At 37.4% G+C, this 16,465-nt stretch overlaps 2 protein-coding genes and 1 long non-coding RNA gene across 22 annotated transcripts in view; 2 read left to right on the top strand and 1 right to left on the bottom strand.

The window, feature by feature from the left end:
- Positions 1 to 9,637, top strand: part of rims2a (regulating synaptic membrane exocytosis 2a) — a 191,259-nt gene extending 181,622 nt beyond the window's left edge. For 18 of the 19 annotated variants that reach the window (XM_084088637.1, XM_084088638.1, XM_084088636.1 and 15 more), the window contains 5 exons: positions 5,614 to 5,755; positions 6,438 to 6,550; positions 6,694 to 6,795; positions 6,889 to 7,028; positions 7,924 to 9,637. In XM_084088637.1, coding sequence (XP_083944763.1) covers positions 5,614 to 5,755; positions 6,438 to 6,550; positions 6,694 to 6,795; positions 6,889 to 7,028; positions 7,924 to 8,139 — 713 coding nt within the window. In that variant the 3' untranslated portion in view covers positions 8,140 to 9,637. Of the gene's footprint in view, positions 1 to 1,657; positions 2,065 to 5,613; positions 5,756 to 6,437; positions 6,551 to 6,693; positions 6,796 to 6,888; positions 7,029 to 7,923 lie in introns of those variants that run through there. The other variant, XM_084088644.1, reaches the window with a different exon arrangement.
- A 922-nt stretch (positions 9,638 to 10,559) lies between these two features.
- Positions 10,560 to 14,306, bottom strand: LOC311067071. Its single transcript, XR_014603177.1, has 3 exons — positions 13,987 to 14,306; positions 13,440 to 13,531; positions 10,560 to 10,969 (listed from the first exon to the last, which is right to left on the bottom strand). It is a non-coding gene; the product is annotated as an uncharacterized lncRNA (long non-coding RNA).
- Positions 11,582 to 16,414, top strand: dcstamp (dendrocyte expressed seven transmembrane protein). 2 transcript variants are annotated; one of them, XM_084088658.1, is made up of 4 exons: positions 11,582 to 11,916; positions 12,493 to 13,551; positions 14,301 to 14,633; positions 15,218 to 16,414. In XM_084088658.1, exons 2-4 carry the CDS (start codon positions 12,505 to 12,507, stop codon positions 15,275 to 15,277), a joined length of 1,440 nt encoding a protein of 479 aa, XP_083944784.1. In that variant the 5' UTR covers positions 11,582 to 11,916; positions 12,493 to 12,504; the 3' UTR covers positions 15,278 to 16,414. The 2 variants fall into 2 exon arrangements, with proteins under 2 accessions (XP_083944784.1, XP_083944783.1); XM_084088657.1 differs by having other exon boundaries at positions 11,582 to 13,551.
- The last annotated feature ends 51 nt before the right edge of the window (positions 16,415 to 16,465 follow it).

The raw sequence follows: 16,465 nt of genomic DNA on the forward strand, positions 1-16,465 counted from the left end.
TGTGTTCAGGGATGCTCCTCTGCTTCAAGGTTCGACATGTTGTGTGTTCAGAGATGCTCTTCTGCTTCAAGGTTCGACATGTTGTGTGTTCAGAGATGCTCTTCTGCTTCAAGGTTCGACATGTTGTGTGTTCAGAGATGCTCTTCTGCTTCAAGGTTCGACATGTGTGTTCAGGGATGCTCTTCTGCTTCAAGGTTCGACATGTTGTGTGTTCAGAGATGCTCTTCTGCTCCAAGGTTCAACATGTTGTGTGTTCAGAGATGCTCTTCTGCTCCAAGGTTCAACATGTTGTGTGTTCAGAGATGCTCTTCTGCAGACCTCGGTTGTAACGAGTAATTATTTGAGGTACTGTTGCCTTTCCATCAGCTCGAACAAGTCTGGCCATCCTCCTCTGACATCTGGCATCAACAAGGCATTTCACTCACAGAACTGCCACTTCTCTTTTTTGGATCATTCTCTGTAAACCCTAGAGATGGTTGTGCGTGAAAATCCCAGTAGATCAGCAGTTTCTGAAATACTCAGACCAGCCCGTCTGGCACCAACAACCATGCCACGTTCAAAGTCACTTTAATCACCTTTCATCCCCATTCTGATGCTCAGTTTGAACTTCAGCAGATCGTCTTGATCACGTCTACATGCCTAAATGCATTGAGTTCCTGTCATGTGATTAGATATTCACATTAATGAGCAGTTGAACAGTGGCCGATAAGTGTATATGCATTGCCTATACACACACATTGGCGGTCAAAAGTTTGGAATAATTGAGATTGAAACTAAAGACTGCAGTAATGGCTGATGAAAATTCCGCTTTGCCATCACTGGAGTAAATTACATTTTAAAATATATTAAAATAGAAAACAGTTATTTTGAAATTAAGTACAAATGGGACAGAAAATGCAGAAAATTTTCTAGCTGTCATTATATTTTAGGAAAAAGGTCCTTAAGACCATAATTTTTACGGGTCCTTGGCATCAAAGTTTAAGAACCCTGTCATATAGATTTTGAGGCTGGGTGCTTTTGACATTCATAACACCATGAACCCTGGTATCGTGGCTGCAAGTTTTGCATAATGCAAATATCTAGTATTTTTAATTCCTCAGCAGACACCCAGTATCTAGTTTCTCTCTGAAATTGATGCCTGAAGTGGCTGTTGATGGTTGGATGTAGAAGCTATTCCTGTTATGACTATTCAAATATTTGCAATGCATATTGCGGGGGTATTTTTCAGGGATAGCAGTAATTCAGCTGTTTCTGTGGCCAGACGTCTTCTGTGGTAAACATTTACACTGAGAGATAGTGAAGAGAGAGGTGGAGGCCTGTGATAAAAGATGTACGTCAGTACAGAGAAATAAATCTCGTCTTTTTAAGAGCCGAGGAGAAAGGAGGAATTATCTGTGTGTCGTTGTGTGTGTGCGTGCGTGTGTGTGTGTGTGTGTGTGTGTGTAACACGTGAACTGTGTGTGACTTGCATGTGGACAGTCAGGGCAAGAGATGCCCAGGTTCCTAATGACCACACACACACACATTTGCAGTATCTCTGGGTAAAGCTCATGCGCATGGAGGAGCATTTGAAGAGCTGAGCCTTTTGATTGGCCGGGGGAGGATGCAAGAAAAGGGGCCTTGCTCCGCCCCCTCCTCCCTCCTGCACGCGCGCGTTAGAAAGGAGATAGCTTGAGGAGAGCAGACAGCTTCACTGCGCCGAGAGCTGAACACACACTGATGCTGCGTACTCCTGGGAGATCAGTCGACGCAGAGCTTTCTCCAGCTGAAGAACCCAAAACAAACCCTCGTTCTGCATCCGCTGCAGATTGAGTGATGTTTAAGAGCACTCTCTGCTCTGAGTTCAACCCAGCGTCCACAGTCTCAGCACCACAGCATCCTCTCCACTCGACCCGGCTGTAAGCATGGGCAGGCAGAGCCACGATGCCACCTCCACCGCGGGCACGGGTGCTGGCGGCGGCGGACGCATGCAACGCTCCCAGAGCCGCATGAGTCTGTCAGCCTCGTTCGAAGCGCTGGCCGTCTACTTCCCCTGCATGAATTCCTTCGATGAGGAAGACGGAGGTAAGAGGATGAAGATGTGTCACATGTGGAGATATTAAGTGTTTAGGTCCGAATGGGAATCTTGCATGTCAAAGATCATGTGTTTTGCGGAATATTTGGTGTTATGTGAGCACACCAACTCTTTTTCCTTTCACATTTTATTGAGTTTGCAATTACTTATGTGTATCTGGTTTCTGATGGAGTTTAAATAAATAATCAGCAGAATCATGCATCGCTGTCTGTAAAATACAGTTATGTATGTGCAGTATCATTTTTATTGCACTAATTAGTAGTGCAATCTTTTGATGGTTTTGGTGGGACTCAAGCATCATCTTGTGTTTTGACCTTGAAGGTGCCTCTCTCTCTCTCTCTCTCTCTCTCTCTCTCTCTCTCTCTCTCTCTCTCTCTTCTCCCCCTTCAGTCGCTATAGGGATTAATATCATAGATTTACTAATTTATGGAACAAATAACTTTTGGCTTTTGTATGATTTAGTGTGATATGTAGGCACGGATTCTCTTCAATCCATTAATATATTAATTACTGGGTGAATCTCATGAGAACATGTCCAGGTGACATTTCACCCGAAAATCCAATGATTTGTGAAAATTTTTTTTGCATAAAGCCTATAAGCCTATCTTGTTATTTTCATTAAAAATTATGCACATTTCTAGTTTTTTTTTTTTTTTTTTCATAAATTAAAGGCATTACAACATAAATACTATCACAATGTATAAACACTTTATAAATTAATATGGTTATTTTAATTTATTTTATTTATTAATATATTTTTATTTATTAATTTTATTTCATTTATCAATGTTGTAGTTAGCTATTTTATTTTTATTTAATTCATTTATAATAATGACAGTTTCGGAAGAAATGTGCTTAATTGTCATGAAGATAATGTCACAAAGCAAAATATTATAGGTCCTAAAATAGGCTTTGTTTTCTTATTTCTTTCTTTTGATTTGGGTTGAAATATGACCTGAACATCTGCTTGATCATTTCATAGAGCTTTTCAAGACATGATCAGAGAACATGACATGATTGAATCTTAAAGGGATAGTTCACCCAAAAAACAAATGTTGTAATTTTACTCACCCTCATGTTGTTCCAAATCTGTTTGAGGTATTTTCTTCTGTTGAACACAAAAGAAGATATTTTGAAGAATGTTGACGGTATTGGAAAAATGTAAAATTGATGGAAGCCACTGACTTCCATAGTAGGGGAAAAAATACTATGGGAGTAACTGGGGCATTCTTCAAATATCTTCTTTTCTGATATTATGAAACTCAAAATAGAATCAAAATACAAAATAGAAACTCATACAGATTTGGAACGACATGGGGGTTTTATACAGAATTTTATTTTGGGGTGAAATTTGATGTTTACTGACATTGTGCATCATTGTGACTTTCACACAGCAATCCCGGTAAATTACCGTAAAATTGCCAGAATGACTTTACCAGTAAATACACAAATATGCTGTTCACACAAGCAACAGATTTTTACCGGTAAGAGACCATTCACACATCAGTTCCAAAATACTGTTAAATTCCCAGTCAACTTTAACCGCCACACCGTTGTCTTCATCCAACCGCATGAGGAGAAGTGTTTTAGTTTCACTGTGTTCAATTTGACAAAATTTTGGACATCTGAGTTAAAGGCATAAAGGGATGATCAAACAGAACGCGTTTTTGCTCTTAAAAACACGAGACATGCATAATAGTATCCAACTGCAGAGCCGCAACACTGATGAATGGAAAAGAAGGCCGGGTCTCGAGTGCGACACGTTGAAAAAGCTGCGAGACGTGGCAAAACAATCAAAGATGATCATCTAGCGCATATTTACATAGAAAAACTATTAAAAATCGTACTGTAAACAGCGCTAAGTAATCACTTCATCTCCATAAGATGTTTATGATTGGCCCAAAGCAGACTTCTTATGTCTGCTTTCTACGTCACATTCTGACTTTCTACGTGATCATACCGGTAATCTTCACTCCACGTTCACACAGAGCACATTACTGGTAATTTACTGGTAATGTTGCAACTTCCCTTACTGGTAAATTGCTGGAACCAATTTACCGGTATTTTTGAAAAGGTCCTGTTCACACATGATCTCTTACCGGTAATTTACCAGTAAAGACTGTATGTGTGAAAGGGGCTAGTGTTTCTCAAGTTTATGTTGGTCAAGATCAACTACACCACAACTGTTACAAGTTCTCGATTATTATATACAACTGTGCTGTTAGCACACAAAAGGACAGCCACATCCGCCGATATATTCGTCATCCTCTTGTGTTCAGCTACGTCTCAGGGCTGAAAGCAGAGGCGGATGACATTGAATGAAATGAAAATCAAGCCTGCTGTGTGTGAGCAGCGATTGAATGGTTGAATCTCAGCAGCTCAGCCATGTCTGCTTCCTGTAGCCTTCTCTCTCCCCTATTGAAGATGGGTTCTGCATTCTGAGTAGCCCTCACATTACTGTCCTCTTCATTTTTTCATTTCCATTTGGCAACAAAAGAACAGGATGTGCATTAATTTTGTACTTGAAGTTAAAGCCAAGAGAAGACTTGTTTTATAGTAATTTTAGCCTCAAATGTCTTATTGCCAACAGCAATATGATTAATAAGGGCTAAATTGTGCAATGAATCATAGTAATTGGAATAAACTACTGTTTTGTTTTTTCATTATTTTAACTGTAGACCGAGTGGCAGGCAACATTGCAACTTAGTGCATTGTTATAGAATATGTTGTGTGTGTTTATTATAAGTAATTTCTACTTCTACATGCACAATTTTTGTTTTAGTTAGTTATATTTCTACTGGGTATTAAACAGCCATATAAAATATAAAATGCAAACATGATACAAAAGGTTTTCCTTCTTTTTTGTTATGGTAACAACAACCTTAGTTAGCTTACCTTGGGAAACTTTTGAATAATTAAGGAAAAATGTGTAACATCTGCTCCACTAGCAGCACCAGAGAGAAATAATGAACATTTCCAGACAAGTTGACTGTTTTTACTGTTTGGCGCACAATGGCAGACGAGGTGGAAGGAGAGTTTGTCCTTCCACCTCGTCTACCATTGTGCGCCAAACAGGTAGTCCCACTTCAAAATGACATCAGTGATTGAACTGAAATGCCACTTTAACCTGTTATGAAAGTGCCAGTGTTTATAAGTGTTCAGCTGACACAGGTTGAGGTGTTTGTTCATGTTAGGCCTAATTCTGGTTCAGTGCACCTGTATAACCCGTCATGTTAAATCACACTGCGTCTCGTGTAACAGACACTATGGCATGTCTGTAGGCCAGATATAGAAGCATAAAAATAAAACAAGAGCGCTGTATCTAAAACAAGAAATTGTTGAGTGGGAGCAGAACCACATGTGCCTAACTCCTCATTTCACACCCTCTAGATCAACGGCACATCAGCTGTCACATCTGAGCCACGTGTGAGGCTTTTGGTTTTCAATGCGCAGAAACGTGTCCTTCATCACTCCGCCTGAAACGTCTTGATATCCTGATTTGATTGACAAATTCTCTCTCTCTCTCTCTGTCTCTGTAGAAGCAGGAGGAAAGAAGCTGCGCAGCACTATCCAGAGGAGCACAGAGACGGGTCTGGCCGTAGAGATGCGAAGCCGAATGACCCGACAGGCCAGCCGCGAATCCACTGACGGCAGCATGAACAGCTACAGCTCTGAGGGAAAGTGAGTAACAAAACACACATGCACACAACCATTCTGACAAGCATGACAATAGGCACGTTTCCAGATTTGCGCAAAACTTTTGCGATTTTTTTCTAAATGTCGACAAAAAACTATTTTGAAATGACGGCATTTCCATTAACCGATGTTATGCGACTAAAACTTCATTTTTTCCTCTCGCGATAAGTAAAATCATTCCAAAAACCATGGCAACGGCACATATGAGGTGTTTCTCCCTCATATCTGCTTCAAGGTCCTTATTGTGGCATTTATTTGAGGTTTAGAATCCATTATTCCTGTAATTCTTTTGTCTTTTATGAATTTAATAAAGAACTCCGTCTCGTATTCTGTCCAAACACACCGCGTCATCTACGTCAGGCGACCTGCAAATGCGCAAAAACTGTTTCCATTGCAGTTTTGCGAAATATTTCTTTTTCGAATTGCCTGAAAAACCACCTCATGCGAGCATAAAAACTTTTTTGCGATAAATGCGAGTTTTTGCGAAATTGACGTGTTTCCATTGGGCGTATTTTCAATTCGCAATTTAAATTTGCGCAATTTGAAGGGTAATGGAAATGCGACTAGTGTGTCTTGCATGTTTTAAAATGTTAAAATATAGACCAAAACAAATAATGAGATCAAGCTCTTGTAATCTTATAATCAAAACCTTTTTCTTTCTGCTCAGCCTCATATTCCCTGGAGTGAGACTCTCTTCTGACAGTCAGTTCAGTGACTTCCTGGATGGACTTGGCCCCGCCCAGCTTGTGGGCAGACAGACGTTAGCCACGCCCCCTATGGGTGAGCACTTGTTTATTTGACTTTTTCTGTATACTTTGCTATTGTGCTTATGTCTCCAGTCAAACTCAGTTCCCCTAATGCAAGTCCTTACAGTAATATTAATCATGTTTAACCCATATATCCTTGATTTTTCTCATGTCTAGGTGACATTCAGATTGGGATGGTGGAAAAGAAAGGAGCCCTAGAGGTAGAGGTCATCCGAGCCAGAGGCCTTGTGGGAAAATCAAGTTCTAAGGCACTGCCAGGTGAGTGTGGTTATCCTTTCTGAAGGTGATTTCACAGGCACCTGAAAACTCATCGCTCACAATTAAACTCCATCTGTTGTTGTTCTTCTCCAGCCCCTTATGTAAAGGTGTATCTACTGGAGAATGGAGCCTGCATAGCCAAAAAGAAAACAAAAGTAGCACGAAAAACACTGGACCCTCTTTACCAGCAGCAGCTGCCGTTTGAGGAGAGCCCAGGAGGAAAGGTTTTACAGGTATTATGTCATCACTAATGGTTTTATTTACCAGTCGTTTGGCCATTATCTCATGATCATTTGGTCAATCAGTACTACCTTATCTAGAGAGAAGGGAATCATTTGTGTATATAAACTTTTTAGATAAAATTGAAATATTATATATGCGAGTGACGCACAAACCGCCTCCACTCACTCATTTGCTCCGGATTAATATTTTTGGCATTACAGGGTTTGAATTTCGGTGTGGGATTGGACGTATTGTGCATAATTGTACTCATTCCTGCAGATTTTGTGCTTACACCCAAAGTGTGCATATATAAAGCCACCTCTCAGAACTAAACTAAGTTATTTTTCACTGCTTATTGCGCTTAAACAGTCAAATGCAAAAAATTATGTCAAAAAGCCGGTCTTGGCGAGTATTCACGTAAACACAGTCAGTTATGTTACAAGTGAACGTAAACAGCTGATAAAGAAAACACATGTAACAGCATAATGGATCCGTGCATCAGGTCTTAAAGTGACAGCAGTAAAGTAATATACCTGCTGCCAAATTATGAGATAATTAAAAAAATATCTACGTATATGGCAATTTTTCCCCATGGTATCGATGTCAAAATTGTGGCCAGTAAAATTACTGAGTGGCTAGTAACTTTGGAAAACCACTAGCCACAGTGGTGGGTCAAGCCCTGTATATATATAGTATATAATTGCGACATAAATGAATATTTATTATTATTATTATTATATATATTTATATATGTGTATAGCGATGCCATATATAATGCAGTTTAATACAGAGTAATACACACATTTTTTTCCACGATATCTACTCAGTCATCTATTAATTTTTTTTTTATATTATGAGACCTGGCCTCAGTCTGTTCATTAATTCTTAATTCTCTTCCCATCGTAGATCATTGTGTGGGGAGACTATGGACGAATGGACCACAAATCCTTCATGGGAGCCGCTCAGATACTTTTAGATGATCTGGACTTGTCCAACATGGTTATTGGCTGGTTCAAACTGTTTCCTCCCTCTTCATTGGTCGACCCATCCTTGGCCCCATTGACCAGAAGAGCTTCCCAGTCATCTCTCGACAGCGGGTCCGGGCCGTTCGGTCGCTCGTAGCAGTTTCCTGAAATATAGCGTTATTGTAGCAGCCAATGGGTGGAGTTTGAGAATTGCGACAGGTCCCGTCCCCCCGGTAACACTGCATGCTTGATGTTGTGTGTTCAGAGCTTGTTTCTTAGGGGTGAAAAAAGCGGTCCTGTTTTTGCTCGCAAAAAAAATGCCGCACACATCGTGCGCAAAGAGCACCCCCTAGAGGGTAGGGACGAGACGAAGCTGGAAATGGGCTCCTGAGCTCATGGAACGTCACAATTCTTGATTTTAGAGCCTATTTGAAGCCATTGGAGTTGAGCCTGAACTGAGAAGCGAAATGTTGAGTTCTTCAGAAGCCCTTTTTGAAATGGGGTGAAACGTTCTCTTCGACTTTCATTTTCCATTTATGTTTCTTTTAATGTTGATGTATTTGTATCTACATGGGCTAACAGTGTTCCTTGGGTCAAGCCATGCCAACAGACCCAGAAATGTACACACAAAACAAGAATATGACGCGGGAATGGTCACCTCACTCCCCAGATAAGATTCTGCTAGATCAATACAGAGATGACATGTAGGTTTGAATCATCTTTTAAGATCAAATTGAATTTCTTCTCTTGATACTGTATGAAACCTAAAGAGGAAATAACAAGTTTTTTGTTGCATGGACACAACTTTAGCTGAACTTAAAAAAAAAAAAAAAAGTAAATAGAAAATAAATAAATTTCTCAGACTGCAACTTGCAAAAAAAAAAAAAAGATGATGAGAAAAAAAGAAAAAGAAAAAACAAACCGGATCAGCCATTTTCAACCATTTCTATTATTTTTAAAGATAAATTTCACTAGTGCATGGTTTTCATGGGGAGTGAATGCTACAGTGTGATTTGAAGAAGAAGAAGAAAAAAAACATGAAACCTTGTTTTTTTTGTCCTGTAGACCGTTCATTGGTCTCTCTACTGTATTTTTACAGACAAGCAGTTAAATGACAAGCTAAACATTTTATTTACAGTGAAAAATCTGTTCATGTGACAAAGACGTAAAAAATAAATGTCTATGATTTATTATTGTAAAGGCGTAAGCCTTATGAAGCTAAAGATGATGTGCAAATTGTACATGTTTCTCTACTTCTCCCCTGTCCCAGGGTAAACTCTCTGTACTTCTTGCTTCCGTTGTCAGATTTCCACCCCGATATTGTTCCAGTTCTTTTTCATTTGAATTTTCAGGGGCTGTTCATTTCTTCAGCTCTTCTAGTTTTAGTCTGTATTGTTTGAAGTTCATTCGTTTAACAAGCATGTTGAAAAGGGTTTTTGGCAACATGGCTTGGGCACATCTTACAGTAACTCAGCATGTTTTGATAAAGACGATATTTGGAGAAAAAAAAATTGCAGTTTCTTGTACAGTGCATGTCGACAACGATCCCCTCCCCCCCTTCACCCTGAATTGAATTTTCGTTAAAAAAAATAAGGCAGTGGTCTCACACTGACCAGAAGGGCAAAATTCCGAATGAACATTCCACCTTGTAAAATCATACTTTGTTGAAAATTTAAAGGAAAATGTGACCAGGGATTTTTATATCTTTACGGAAATATGAGCTGCAGCATTCCTGACAAAAGAGCCCCAAATTTCCGAGATCTTTTTACCGGAGGCGGCTGCAGCTCACTGACTTTCGCAGTATTGTGCTGTACAGTTTTCCGAGCATGATGCTGTCTGCAGAGAAATGCACATCGGGACGATGCTATTGCCACACGATGATATACCTTTGGTTTTTATTTCTTCCTTTCAAGAAAGTAGAAGTCATTTAATATATTTTTGTTAGTTTATTTACAAGCCAAGACCTATTTATTTTTTATTTTCTATTTTTTAGTAATAATCAGAGCTTCTTATATCTGAGCAGTTTATGACTCCTAGTTTCAATGCCTGAATGGAAATATGCACTGGGACATTATACCTCTTCCTATGAAAATTATCATTTTTCTGATTTTTTAAAAAAAAGAAATGTTTATCAAGCTTTCAGTCCTACTTATGATTTCAGTGTACGTTTTTCACAATCTACATAATTTGAAAAGAGATCTCTATTAAAGCAAACACTCTAAATGTATGGAAGTGGGATAATGTCTCATGATGTCAAAGGTATGTTCTATTCTATTTCAAATGCCTTCTCTATTGTTTTTTCTTTTTCTTTTCTTTTTTTTTTTTTTTTGGTGCAATGTGTTCATGCCAAGGCTATGTCTTGGTCAAGTATGGTTGAGTACAGAGATTTATGTAAGTTATTTTTCAAATTAAAAAATAAAAAATGGATATTACACTGGAAAATGAGCGTTCACAAACAAAAGCAGCAAGTCTCTATTTATAGTGTTTCCTGACGTGACATGAAAACAGATATATATTTATATATGGCAATATACAGTGTATTCAATTCTATTCACATGTATTTGTATAGCGCTTTTCACAATACATTAATTGTATACAATTGTACAATTGTATTAATTGTACACAATACATTTCAAAGCAGCTTTATAGAAAATGCATGTGTCTACATTACAATTTAGAGAGTGATCTGTTATCAGAGGTGACTGTGTCCAAGTTACAGTATGCATTTCAGAAATGTAGATATAAAAATCACGCAGTAAGCTAACATCATGTATAAATTTTAGGCAGAAACAATGAGCTCATTGAAGTAATTATTACAAGATGTGAACATAATGATTATAATATATAGAAAATTTAGCACTGTGCATGTTGATTCAGAGTTGGCGTCATCTGAAGTCCTGGCCGGAGTTAGGGTCGTCTCTTCACAGGTTTTGGGTCATCTGAAGTCTTCGTAAGAGACTGGATCCAAACCGGAGCTGACATACTCTCTAGTTCGGGATGGTCGTCCAAAGATAAAATAGAAAAGCAAATGGAAATTAATTAGCGAAGCTGCTGTTCATAACATTTCAAGCAAATGTAATCATGTGCATTTGATCTGATATAACTGGAGTGCAAGGTTATGAGATGCATTATGTAAATATTTGGCTAAAGAGATGCGTCTTTTAGTCTAGATTTAAATGTGAAAACGCTCTCTATATATATAATACTGCAAAGACAGTAATATTATGAATTTTTTTTTTTTTACAATTTAAAATAACTGTTTTCTATTTGAATATACTTTGAAATTAATTTATTCCTGTAATGCCAAGTTGAATTTTCAACATCATTACTCCAGTCTTCAGTGTCACATGACACATTATTTTTTTATTATCAATGTTGAAAACAGTTGTGTACAATTTTTTTCAGGATTCTTTGATGAATAGAAACTTCAAAAGAACAGCATTTATCGGAAATAAGGAACTTAAAAAAAAAAAAAAAACTTAATAAAAAAACAATACTTATAATAATAATAATTATTATAATAATTATTGTTTTATTTAACAATAAAATAGAATTTTAAGTTATTAATTTATTATATCATATAGTATAATTTTGTCCTATATGTCCTGTTTATTAAAGCTGCACCCCCAGGTTGTATGTACATTAGTTAAAGACAATAAATTTGTTTACCTACAAAATTATCAAAATACTTCGAAAGCAAGCATACAGCTTTCCAAATACAACAGAATTATGTTGGGGGTTTTTTTCATGGAACATTTTTATCACAAGGTGTTTTTTTGTCAGCGCTATTCTGTGGTTATGAGTAAGTGCTGAGATGATGGCTAAAAAAGGAAGTGAACAACTGTGGATAAAACAGCTTCCTCCTGCTTTGACAGATAAATGCTGGACTGCCACAACACAATCATGAGCTGATACAATTCCAGACAAATAAAAGGTAAGTTCAAATAAATTATCTTACTGTAAAATCAAATCAGAGTTTTTTTTTTTTTTTTTTTTTATGTCATCACTGTACAAAATCAAATGTTGCATTATATTAGAGACTAAATTGTATTAACAGATTTATTGTTTCTTCGGTCAACATTATATCAAATTTCAATATCAGTAGAATAAAACCTCAAGCTACACTGATAAAAAAAAACTTTTTTGAGCCATTTATTGCAATTAACCATCTAGTCTCATCATATTATGTGTGTCTGAACCACAACATGTCCAAATAACGGTATATATCTATTGTTTTATCATTTAAAACCTAATAAACTTTTTTTTTTTTGTTAAAGGTATTACAAGAAAAGTGTGTTTGTGCTACTGTATTTTAACTACTTGATTTGATATTCTGTTATCTAATGCAATGATATTCACATTTTTAAGTTTGGCTTAAATGTCTAAATATGTTTTGGAGCCCAATCAAAATAATGCAGACATTGTAGGGCTCATTAACCATTTCACGTAGTGATGAAATCATAAGCCATCATCATTTCCAATTTCAAAATCTCTGTTCATGTTAATTCAGGTTAGAGAGACGATGATGATTCAAACTAAATTTGATCAGCTGGCAGAAAGAGTACGATGGGTCTGGTCCAGAACATATGCTCTCTACACAACCAACAACACGACAAGCTGGAAGGAAAAAACACTCTTCTTGTTGAGCTGCTTTACCACCAGCCTCATTCTGAGCACCTTCCTCTTCCTCATCCTTCACTTTTCCTTCAAATGTGTTCAGGAGGTCTCGGTTCCCCTCACTTGTGTTTTTTGTATAAGCTTAACAACAGCAATGTATTTCTCAGAAAGGATCCGTTGTTTCGGAGCCCTGGTTTTGATCTCGATGGGTATGAAGCAAGTGAAGAGTCTTCTTCTCACATTAGGAACCAGTTCAGTGATTTTCTTCAACATCCAGAACACGTTACAGAACATGAGACTGCTTGCAAAAGGCCTCCTCTGCAACTTGGAGGAAAAGTTACTGGATATCAATACAGAACCCCTCGGAAATTATATTAAAATGCTAATGTGGGTGGGAAATGAACTTAAAAGTAACTTTCCGGTTCGGAGTTACCATGCAGATTTTAGTCTTAAAGCAAAGGTGGACTCTGAGCTCTTCAAAGTCCACCTCTCTGGGGCCGAACAGGCTCTAAACCAGACCGCGCAGAGTGTGTTAGCAGTGACCAATGCTTTGTCTTCAATAGGAAATATATTGTCTCCAACATTAGGTCTTTTATTTATTGTGCTCCTCACTGCTTTATACCTGAGAAGATTTCATGTGGACAAAAAGCACAACAACATATACATCACGAAAACGTTCCGTTGCTTTGACGAGCAGCAAAGGGAGAAGGGCAAACCGTGTGTCCTTCCGCTCAGCAAAAGCGAATCGGAACGTTATGTGACCCCGTCCATCCGTCCGACCGGTCGGCAGTGGAAAGCCATGCTCAAGTTCAGTATTCCTATATTCACACACTGTCTCACCTGGCTGGTGTTTATTAGCCTCGACGGCCTGATTTACTGGCTTATTGTGGTTCTGAGCAAGCGGCTCGGGGAACTGGAGCCACTTCATGTTCCTGTGGGGATAAAAATCCAGGTAAGCTAGAATAGTGTTATACATATACTTGGATACGTTAGTCCTTTAATCCTTACTAATTATTAACGGAACTGTATTTAACACTCCAAAAACGATTGACAAACGTAGGCTATTGTGTTTTTGTGCACGAAGCCATGCACTGCCACTTTGACATTCCTGAGTCACTATAGCTAATAACTTTCTGTCAAAACTGAATTGTCCGAATTTAGCATTTCAAACAGGAATAACCAACATATTCTACTGTTGTGTGAACGTTATCACAGATCTATCATATATTTCTAAAAGCAAGGTAGTTAGGCTAAAGAATCCTGTTTCAATCTTTTATAACAGAAACGTATTTTGCTTGTGTGAACATAGATCCTCATTTCTGTAGGGCAGGCTATATTTAAAGAGAGAGTTCACCCAAAAATGAAAATGTTGTCTTAATTTACTAACCTTCTTGTCGTTCCAAAACTGTATGAATTTCTTTCTTCTGTGGAACCAAAAAGATAATATTATTAAAAAAATATATATCTCCAGTTAAAGTCAAAAATGGGCCCAATGATGTTTGTACCACAACATTCTTCTAAATTTCTTCTTTTCTGTAAAAAAAAATAGTCATACCATTTTAGAATAACATGATTTTTTTTCGGGTGAACTATCCTTTTCATAATCAAACTATATGAAAACTGCCACTGATATTTTTTTATGTCTGAATTAAATTTCTTCTAATTTTCTTCTCTCCACTTTCTCCTTTTTTGTTTTGAAAGGAAGCAACATTATTTCTAGGTTTACCTGTTAAGGAAAATGCAAAAGGGGCTGATTTTTCTTACACAGTGTCTCTGTTTGAGAAGAAGTGCTTGCCTGAACCACAACTGTGGCTCTATCAATCTCTGGTTCCTCTGTCTGTCGTCCTGGTCTTGCTGGTTGTTCTGATTCTGCTGTCATCACAGATAGTCCAGCTCAGGGCTGTGCTATCCGAGCAGTTTTTCTCAGATGTCGCAAAGAAAAGAGCTGCTTATCTACATGCAAAGATTTTAAGAAAGCGGTGCAAGTCTACAGTGGAAGAACATGAAGGAGATCTGAAGACTTTAGCCATGCAGGTTGGTAGTACTGAACATATTCACTTTGGCAACATCAGTGTCTAAATCAATATTTTTTAGAATGTTTAAAAGAGAATAATTTTACTTGAACTGTAAAATTGTGTAAAGATATAGACTTGTTTTAGGAGAACATATCTGGAATTAAGTTAATTTATTCTTACCCCATTTTTTTCTTGTTTTAAGCAGAAATCACAGTCAATCTGGTTTAGTATTATTTTATAATATTTAAATATAATAAATATAATATTTAAAAGCATAATATTTATGCTTTTAAAAATGTCAGTGGGGTAAGAAAAATATGTTTAATTCAAACTATATTCTCTGAAAACAAGTCTTCAGTTTTGCTTCTCTAGTAAATTGATCTTATTTAGCTTTGCAACCAAGGCCAGAAACATATGGTGTATGTTTATATAGTGTTATGTATTGCAAATTGTGTTGTGACATTTCAGAAAAAGTATTATGTGGGAAATCGAACCTATATAGCTGTAAGCATCTGTTTTCAAGTTCTTGCATTATGTTTTGGCATTAGCTGTTATAATGTGGATTGTATTAACAAAATAATTTATTTTTTGTTTTTATTGCAGCCCAGTTTTTGGTGCCCCTTACTCTTCCATAAGCACAGAACAAACCCTGACGCTGTTTAAGTATGCTTGAAGTTTGTTAAAGTCTGTCAAGCAGCCATAATCGCAGGTTTGATATAGTACATGTGGACAGCAGAATTTACAGGCATTGTTATCAAAAAGTTCAACTTAACATTGCACTGGGTTCTGTTTGTGGTGACCCAGTGGTCTGAGTATAGAAGGCAATGGGAATGGGATGATAGGCCATGGGCCCTAGTGATCAGTTTGTGTTGAATAGACCCAGGAGCCCTAGTGGTCATCACACACTGTATGTGATCAGGGCCCTGGTTTTCTTTTTTACTTTGGCAATGTCATGCCACACGAGTTGAAGCATTCCACTAGCCCAACTGACCCGGTCCATGATCCAGCCCTGCATGTGTCTGTACCTTCAGGGGTTAAAGGGATAGTTCATCCAAAAATGACAATTCTGTCATTAGTTACTCACGTTCCAAACCCTTATGACTTTAGTTCATCTTCAGAACACAAATTAAGATATTTTTGATGAAATCTGAGAGCTTTCTGTCCCTCCATTGACAGATACGCAATTTGACGCTTCAAAACGTTCACAAAGAGATCGTAAAACTAATCCATACAAATTGAGCCGTTTAGTCCAAGTTTTTTGAAGCGACTCGACCGCTTTATATGATGAATCCATGTTTATATGTGAATAAAAGCCTAAATTAAATCTGTTCATCATATAAAGCAATCGATTCTTCAGAAAATTTGGACTAAACCACTCAATTCATATGGATTAATTTTATGATCTCTTTATGATTGTTTTGAAGCGTCAGTTAAAAGTGTCAGATTTCAACAAAAAGATCTTCATTTGTGTTCTGAAGATGAACGAAAGTCTTACGGGTTTGAAAAGACATGAGGGTGAGTAATTAGTGACAGAATTTTCATTTTTGGGTGAACTAACCCTTTAATGATCTCAAATTGAGGTGGTAGTCATTGAGCAATGATGAGCATAAAACATGTACATTACTGTTCAAAAGTTTGGGTTCGGTCTGATTTTTAAATAGTTTTGTTACAATTATTACAATTTAAAATAAACGTTTTCTATCTGAATATATTTGAAAATAGTTTATTTCTGTGATGTAAAAGCTGAATTTTCAGCATCATAACTCCAGTTTATCAATGTTTTAAAATAGTTGTGCAATTGTTGTTGAAACTGTGATACTTTGTGTGTGTGTGTGTGTGTCCAAAACTGAC

The sequence above is a fragment of the Abramis brama genome (genome assembly GCF_963993115.1).
Source record: "Abramis brama genome assembly, chromosome: 17".
NCBI classification, from domain to species: Eukaryota; Metazoa; Chordata; class Actinopteri; order Cypriniformes; family Leuciscidae; genus Abramis; species Abramis brama.